Genomic DNA, 10,836 nt, shown 5'->3' on the forward strand with positions numbered 1-10,836 from the left:
CAGCGCGATTTGTATACAATTATATATGAAAAATTTTTTTGCACTGTCATATATTCCAATATTTATATAAGATAATGATATTTTTTTCATTTCTGATGGTTGCATACCAAACTTCAGGCAATGACAAAAAAAAGGAGCCAAAAATTAACTCTTAATCTTGTAAACTAAGCGTGCTGTGATTTTTTGGAAAAAACTTTTTTTCCGCTTCGGCGCTCACTCCCGAACGCCGCCGGCATATGGGAGACACTCAGAAATACCGGCTCGGCATTTAAGGGTTAACATGCATCACAGAATACTGTAGCAATTGGCAATTATTAAAATAAATCTAATGGGCTAAATGTGTGCTTACCTTTTTAAATTCCTTACTAACAATGTTCAGGTGAAGGTTTCCATCACCAATATGACCATAGCCACAACAACGTGTAACACTGTTTCCAAGTCTATCTCTCATGTCTTCCACAATCCTGTAGAAATCTTTATGTGGCAGAGAGATATCATATCTGCAATAAAATATAAATGAATGCAGAAGCATAACAGAAAGTAAACTGTATAAAAAGACACATCCAGACATAACTGGGTGAGGTTCCTGACCATCAGATGTAAGCTATGCTTTATGTATTATATACCAATCACATAAAATTTCCAAGGTCACATTTACCAAATATTTTATATTACTCATATACATACACTAACATTTGTGGTCTTTGAATGTCACCAGCCTCTACAGTCTTTTGCATTGTAAACGGGGAGATCAGCAGTACTCATGCTTTAGCCAAGTGGACATTTCTAGAGCTGCAGCCCAGACCATTGAGATACAACAAACGAGATACCTACTGTAACCCCTACTGGTTTTTAGGAGTAGACTTGTAAACTGTGAAACTGACCGTCTGCCAAAAATATATGGGTGGCTTACTTAACAAGCACCACTAATTGCTTGTTAGATTTTGGGTCTAGAGCCAGTATATGAGATACCAGATGAAACTAATATATAATATATCTGCAGACTCTACTGAGTATAAAATGACCAGTGACAGACATTTTGGGGGGTGGGTTCCCCCTGACAGACACATTGAAAAGGGGGTGGTTAATTGGATCTAGATCCAACTTTGGAGATACCAAGTAAAATTTACACTACAATAGCACTGCGCATCCTAGAGTACTGTGGTGGTAAGGACATGCACATCCTAGAGTACTGTGGGGGTAAGGACAGACATTTTAGTGGGTGGTTTCCCCCCGACAGATGGCCCACAACGAGTGGGGAGGGGAGACAGGATCTGTATCCACCATAATTGCACTGAGCATCCTAGAGTACTGTGGTGTTAATGACACACACCCCACAACGAATGGGGGGGGGGGGAGACAGGATCTACATCCAACATTGGAGATAACAAGTAAAATTTGTACTAGAATAGCACTGTGCATACTAAAGTATTGCGGTGGTAATGACAGATATTTCAATGGGTAGTTACCCCTTGATAGACACCCCACAATGAGTGGGGAGGGGGAAGGGGGCGAGACAGGATCTGCTTCCAACATTGGAGATACCAAGTAAAATTTGTACTATAATAGCAATGCGTATCCTAGAGTACTGTGGTGATAATGACAGATTTTTAGTGGGTGGTTACCCCCTGATAGACACCCCACAATGAGTGGGGAGGGGGAGACAGGATCTGCATCCAACATTGGAGACGCCAAGTAAAATTTGTACTATAATAGCACTGCGTATCCTAGAGTACTGTGGTGATAATGACAGAAGACATTTTAGTGGGTGGTTAACCCCTGATAGACACCCCACAACGAGTGGGGAGGGGGAGACAGGATCTGCATCCAACATTTAAGATACCAAGTAAAATTTGTACTACAAGAGCACTGCATATCCTAGAATGCTGTGATGGTAATGCCAGACATTTTAGTGGGTGGTTTCCCCCGACAAGACACATCCTAACTGGTGGCCAGGGGGAAGGGCAAGCCCTGATAATTAATGTCTAGACTGCATAGTAGGCTGCTAACTGACCCGTATTATACATTATCGTGATATATTTAATAAATATTTTTATCCTTTCTATATCCTTTGTATCTATTTAATACAAATATTTATTTGTTTCATATAAATAACAGTCATATGTAGGCTCACAAATTATTTTGTCAAGCAAACAACAGACTTCAATTATAGTACTCGATTTAATGAGATGAATATTAATGTAGCGGTGGCTGGAAGACTGGTACTGTAAAGCAGCATGTAAGTTCTTATCATTATTAGTTCTTCCTGTAGTCTATGTACATAACATTTGTTAAATATAGTAATACGCACCCATTAAATAGATAGTAATACATATGTAATATATATGCTATAGTCAGAGTACAGATCATAATAATTGTGCCATAGCCTACTCGGTTTGTTTTATTGAAGCAGGACTACCTTCTTTTGGTTTCAACTGACTTTCATACTAATGAAAATTCATGGATACATTTTTGTATTATCAGTTTTAGGAATGAATATTGTTGTTACTATAGTCAATTTTTTTTTTCGGCTGGTGTAAAACTCGTCAGATATAGTACACCTGGCTGAGGAAGGACACAGAGGATCTCTATTTTTCAAACAATCTCTACACACACTAAGTTATTCGAATATTTTCATTCTTTCAAGAAGATTATGAATAAATATAAAAGCAAACTAGATTAAAAAATTATTACCTAGCATTAATGTATAGAAAACAAGAGAAATGAAAAATTAGTGCGATTGTGAAATTTTTGTATTGTTAATGTTTAATGAGTTTAATGTAAGTTTTTAGCGAATTGTTAGGGTTTAGTGAGTAAGCGTTTAATGAATGTTTATGAGTAATTGTTTAGTGAATGTTTAGTTTTGGGTTTAATGACTGTTTAACGTGTCAGTATTCAATGAATGTTTACCGAGTCTTTAGGGTTTAGTGAATGTTTATTGTGTAAGTATTCAGTAAATGTGTTTTGTCTTTAGGGTTTTAGTGAATGTTTTGTGAATGTTAAGTGAGGGTTTAGTGAATGTCTTGTAAATGTTTGTGCTTAGTGAATATTTAGTGTGTAAGTATTCAGTGAGTGTTTAGGATTTAGTGAATGTTTAGTGTGTAAGTAAACAGTGAATATTTAGTGAGTGGATTAGGTTCAGTTAAAGTTTTGTGATTGTATGTGTGTGGTGAATGTTTAGTAAGTATTCAGTGAATTTCTTGTGAATGTTAGTGTTTAGCAAATGTATAGTGTGTGTGTTTATTGAGTTTTTAATGAGTGAATGTTCATTCACTTTATTATTTGATAAGTACTTAGGGTTTGGTAAGCATTTAGTATTTAATGAGTGCTTAGGGTTTAGTGAGTGTTTAGTGTTTAATCAATGTTTAGGATTAAGTGAGTGTTTAGTGAATGTTTACCAAGTGTTTGGGGCATAATGAGTATTTAGCGCATTTAGTGTTTTAAGTGTTTAGTGAGCATTTAGTGTATAGTGAGTGCCTAATGAGTGTTGGGTATTCAGAGTGTTTAGTGTTGAGTGTGAGTGTATGTTAACCCTTAAACGCCGATTGGACGTATTATATGTCAACATAAATTGTCTGTTGGGTACCGATTGGACGTATGGTACGTCGATATAAGAAGTTTTTTTTTAAAATTCGCGGAAAAATACTTATAGGCCTACCAGGCAAAAACTTTTGAATCACACGGCTTGGGGGATGCTGGGAGCTCACGGATCAAGGCGTTGTTTTGTTTACAATCGTTACCCAAGTGCGCAAGCGCGAATTTCTTTCTTCACACACTAAAAAACATCAGCGACACATCTCAGAAATTATTTAGTCACTTTGACATAATTTTTGCACCATTTTATATTAGCCGTTACATTGAGTATTATATATGAAAATGTGCGCAATTTCATGAAAAATACAACTAAAAACAACTCATGGTTGTAGCTTTCATCGGTTTTGAAATATTTTTATATAAATAATGATAAGTGCCAAAATTTCAATCTTCGGTCAACTTTGACTCTACCGAAATGGTCGAAAAAGCAAATGTAAGCTAAAACTCTTATATTCTAGTAATATTCAATCATTTACCTTCATTTTGCAACAAATTGGAAGTCTCTAGCACAATATTTCGATTTATGGTGAATTTATGAAAAAAACTTTCCTTACGTCCGCGCAGAACTCTTCTGAATAAATCATAAATTTTTTTGTCCGATTGTCGTAATGTTTGCACCATTTTAAATTAGCCGTTACATAAAGTTTTATATATGGATATGTGTGCAATTTCATGTAGAATACAACAACAAAAATCCATGGTTGTAGCTTTTATCAGTTTTGAAATATTTTCATATAAATAACGATAAGTGCCAAAATTTCAACCTTCGGTCAAATTTGACTCGACCGAAATGGTCGAAAAACCGAATTTTAAGCTAAAACGCTTACATTCTAGTAATATTCGATCATTTACTTTTATTTTGCAACAAATTGGAAGTCTCTAGCACAATATTTCAATTTATGGTGAATGTATGAAAAAAAAACATTTTCCTTACGTCCACGCGGTAACTCTTCCAAAAACAATTAGAAATTTTTTCGTCCGATTGTCGTAATGTTTGCACCATTTTAAATTAGCAGTTACATAAAGTTTTATATATGAAAATGTGCGCAATTTCATGTAGAGTACAAAATAAAATAATTGAAGGTTGTAGCTTTTCTCATTTTCGAAATATTTGCATATAAATCACGATAAATAGAAAAAAAACCACGTTCGGTCAACTTTGACTCTACCGAAATGGTCGAAAAACGCAATTGTAAGCTAAAACTCTTACAGTCTAGTAATATTCGGTCATTTATCTTCATTTTGAAAAAAAATCTCTAGCACAATATTTAGATTTATGGAGAATTAAAAAAAAAATACTTTCCTTTTACTCCGCGCGCGGATTCTCCGCCGCAAATCTCCGAAATGTGTACATCGCATTCTCCATAAATCTAAATATTGTGCTAGAGACTTTTTTTCAAAATGAAGATAAATGACCGAACATTCCTTTCATATCCACCCTTGATAAGGACTTGAAGTAAATGCTGAGCCTATGTGCTCTCTCAACATAAACTCTGGGTTGGGTCTCCACTGGCTGACTGATCAGTAATAATGCTTCTTCAAGAAAAGGATGTACAAGATAAAAAAAAATGCAAGGGATGTTATAAAAAATATGTCCAGTGTCTGCATCACATTCCTCAATCTTAAGATCAGCAGCAGAATCTTCCTCCTTAGTAGCAATAAATGCCCATCTTGAGGCAATGCTGCAGCCAACCATTCAAGTTCAGCCTCAGCTGGAACAACCCAGCTCAACCCAACAAATTTCTGTTGTCTATTCCCAATCTACCCACTCCCCAGCCAATTGCATAGCACATGTCTCTTGCTGAAATGCTAGCTACCCAACCTGCCTACTCATCACCTGTCTCGCCTGTTCCATGAGCAGCCCATTCAACATCTAATTTTCCTGCTGAATGACCTACCCAGCTGACACCTGCTCTTCCTACTTCAAACCCAGCTGATGGTCATGCTGTTGAAGCATGCTGTATTCTTACTTTTCCTGTCTTAAGGTAAAAACGTTTTTATTTAATTGCAGGATTTGATGAAACAACCACTGAAAACGTTTTGCTCCAGCTCTTCCATTGCTCCCTCACCCTCTGCACACTGTGCTTCAAGAAATTCCATTCCTGGGAAGCCATTCACCATCACTCCTCTCTCCAAGATAGCCTGACTCCAATTACAGTCCAAGCAGATCCTCACCCTGCCACTTTGTAGAATTTTGAAGGGTTGACATGCCTTGATTGAGGCTACTTCTGTGGTCTTTATCACCAAGTTAACAACTCTGGGAAACACTCTTCTTTGGGTCAAAGTGGTTACACTAACATCATCACTCCACCGAAGGGCTGACATAGTTTGTCTAAAATTGGAAGCATTATTCCTTAGGAACTAAATTAATTAAGTCACATGAAACCTAAAGGGATCAATTCCCATGGCTCTGGACCTGGAAGGGCTGTGCAGTAGTTTGATAGTTTGTTAAACCTTGTAGATGGGACAACCATTCAGCAAGAAGAATTTGGCTTTATATGCTGAGAAAATTGTTATGATGCTGTGCTTTGCTGTTTCCCTTCTAAAAGGAATAGTCAGCTCACAAAGTGACAAAAGGCATGAAACTTCATTCCTCTCTCTTCAACTACTGAAACTACACCAAATAGTATAATAACCATTCATTTCTATTCTTTATTCTATCTTTACCTAATGTTTTTATTTTATTAAATGTATTGCATGAATAAGTTTTCAATTTACAGCATCCTTTTACCTATAGAATACATAAAGCACAAGGGGTAGATGCTGGCCAATAGGAGAGCAGGATCTTGTGGGGTGACTAGCATCAGGAACCAATGGGAGAGTGGGAGGATGGTGGCGAGTTTACTCAGTTGGCGGCATGCAAGTTTTAAAATTGTTCTCGGTGGTCCGGGCGAATCTTGGAACTTTACAGCAACAACCTTTCGTAACTTGAGCAATTTTCGTATGTAGAGCCGTAAAATTTTTCGTATTTGCTTTCGTATCTCGAGTTTTTTGTAAGTTGAGCCTTTCGTATGTCGAGGTACCACTGTATATATATAGATAGATCGAGATAAAAGATATATATTAGATATATATTTATATATTATATATATATATATCTATATATGTTATCTCCTATATATATATATATATATATATATATAGATATATATATATAGAAGATAGATAGATAGTAGATAGATAAGATAGATAGATAGAGAGATATATATATATATATATATATAGATATATAGATATATAGATATTTATAGATATATAATATATATAATATATATATAGATATATATATAGATATAATATATAGAGGATATATATATAGATATATATATAGATATATAATATAATATAATATTATATATAGATTATTAGATATATATATATATATTATATTATAGATATATATAGATATATTATATATAATAGATAGATATATATAGATATAATATATAATATAATAGATATATATAGATATATATATAATAATTATATATATAATATATATATAATAATATATATATATAATATATTATAAGATATATATAATATAGACGAGGTATATATATAGATATAATAGTATAATATATAGACATAGATATATATAGATATAAATTTAGATATATATATAGATATATATATATATATATAGAATATATTATATATATAGAGTATATATAGATATAGATATATATATATATAGGATATATATAGATATAGATATATTAATATATTAATAGATATATATAGATCTAGATATATATCTATATATATATATATATATATATATTAGATCTATATATATATATAGCAATATATTAGATATATATAGATATATATATAGATATATATATATTATTATCGATACTATATATATATATATAGATATATATATATATATATATATATAGATATATATATACTATATATATATAGATATATATATATATTTATTAGATATATATATAGAATATATATATATATAGAATATATAAGATTATATAGATATATTATTAGATATAATATAGAATATATATATAGCATATAGATATCTATATAATATATAGAAATATATATAGCTATATAGATATATATATAGATATATAGATATATATAGATATATAGATATAGATATAAATATATAGATATATAGATATATATAAGATATTCTATATAGATATATAGATATATTATATAGATATATAGATATATAGAATATATATAGATATATAGCTATATATATCCATATATATAGATATATATAGCTATATAGAGATATATAGAATAGATATATATTAAGATATATAGATATATATAAGATATATAGATATATAGATATATAGATATATAGAATATATATAATAGATACAGCTATATATATAATATAGATACTATATTAGAGATATATACATATATATAGATATAGATAGATAGATATATATAGATATATAATATAGATAATATTATAGATATATATATAGGCTATATATAGATATTATATATATATAGATATATATATAGATATATAAAGATATATATAGATATATATATTATATATATAGATATATATATATAGATATATCTATAGAATATATATAGTATATATAATATATAAGATATAGAATATATATATATAGATATATAGATATATATATATATATTAGATAATCTATATATATATATACGATATATATATATATAGCTATATATATATATCTATATAGATAGATATTAGATATATATAGATATAGAAATATATAGATATTATAGATATATATCTAGATATAGATAGATATAGTATAATATATAGATACGATATATATATATTATATTTATAGATATAATCTATATTATTATAGATATATACTATATATATATAGAATGATATATATTAGATATATATAATATAGATATAGAATAGATATATATATATTATAGATATATAAGGAAAATATATATATAAGATTATAATAAGAATATATATAAGATATATATATATATATAGAAATCTAGACTATATATATCTATTATATATATATAATATAGATATATATATAGATATATACTAGATATATCATATATTATATATTAGATATATATATATATATATTATAAGATATATATATATAGATATATATGTTACTATATATATATATTAGATATATATATAATAGATATAGATATAATATATATAGATATAGATAGATATACTATTATATATAATAGATTATATATATATTATATATTATATAATCTAATATTATATATATATAAGATATTTATATATATATATAATAATATATATACGATAATAATATGATATATATATACAGAATATATATATATAATATATATAGATATATATATTATATTAGATATATATATATGTATATATATATATAGATATATATATATATATATATATAGAACGATATATATATATATATAATATATATATAAGATTATATATATATATATATCTTATATATGATATATATTATTATATTAATATATTAATAGATTATATATATATTATATATTATATGATATATAGCTATATATATATATATAATATTATGATATATATATATAGATATATATATATATAGATATATATATATATATTATATATATATATATAATATCTATAGATATATCTATATATATAAGATACTATATATAATATATATAAGATATATATATATAGATATATATATATTATATATAGATAGATCTATATATATATAGATAGATATATATATATATAGATATATATATATATATAGAAGATATATATATATAGATAGATATATATATATATATAGATAGACTATATATATATATAGATATATATATATAATATATATATAGATATATAGATATATATCTATAGATATATATATATATTTATAGATATATATATATATAATAGATATAGATATATAGATATATATATATATTATATGATATATATATATATAGATATAGATATATATATATATAGATATAGATATATATAGCTATATAGATATATATATTTGTATATATAGATATATATATATTATATATATAGATATATATATATATATAGATATATATATATATATATATATATATATATAGATATTATTATTATTATATTATATTATATATATTAGATATATTATATATAAGATTATATATATATATCAGAATATATATATATAATATATAGATATTATAGATATATATTATATAAGCTATATATATATATAAGGACATATATATATCTATATATATAATTATATATCTATTAATATATAGATATATATATATATATATATATATAGATATATATATATAGATATATATATATATATAAAATAATATAATATAAGATATAAATATATATAGATATCTATATATAAGATATGTATATATTATAGATATATAATAAGCATATATATAGATACTATATTATAGATATATATATATATATATATATATATATATAGATATATATATAAGATATATATATAGATATATTAATATAGATATATATATATATATATATTATTTATATATATATAGATATATATATATACTATATATATATATAGATATATATATATATATATAATAAATATAACCGAGGTATATATATCTCTTATATATATTTAATCTATATATATAAGATAGATATATATATATATTATAATTAATTACATATATATATAGATATATATATAGATATATATATATATTATATTATAAATATAATAGATATATATATATACATAGATATATATATAGATATAGCTATAGGATATATATATATAATCGTATCTATAGATATATATATATATATAGATCTATATAGATATATAATATATATTATAGATATATAGATATATATAGATATATAATATTAGATATATATATATATAGATATATATATAGATATATAGATACATATATAGATATAGATATATATAGATATATAAGCTTATATATATAGATATATTAGATATACGACTATATATAATAGATTATATAGATAATATTATTAGATATATAGATATATATCTAGATTATATAGATATATATATCGAATATATATATATAGATATAGATATATGAGATATATTATAATATATATAGAGATAGATATATAGCTATTATATAGATATATTATATAGATATAGATAAGATTATATATAGAGAGATATATATATATATATCTATATTATATAGATATATATAGATATG

General features: G+C 26.2%; 1 protein-coding gene across 7 annotated transcripts in view; it reads right to left on the bottom strand.

The window, feature by feature from the left end:
- LOC135211092 (D-2-hydroxyglutarate dehydrogenase, mitochondrial-like) overlaps positions 1-10,836 on the bottom strand; it is a 166,977-nt gene that overhangs the window by 19,623 nt on the left and 136,518 nt on the right. For all 7 annotated transcript variants that reach the window (XM_064244170.1, XM_064244168.1, XM_064244166.1 and 4 more), the window contains one exon: positions 350-500. In XM_064244170.1, coding sequence (XP_064100240.1) covers positions 350-500 — 151 coding nt within the window. The remainder of the gene's footprint in view (positions 1-349; positions 501-10,836) is intronic.

The sequence above is a fragment of the Macrobrachium nipponense genome, chromosome 4 (genome assembly GCF_015104395.2).
Source record: "Macrobrachium nipponense isolate FS-2020 chromosome 4, ASM1510439v2, whole genome shotgun sequence".
Taxonomy (NCBI): Eukaryota; Metazoa; Arthropoda; class Malacostraca; order Decapoda; family Palaemonidae; genus Macrobrachium; species Macrobrachium nipponense.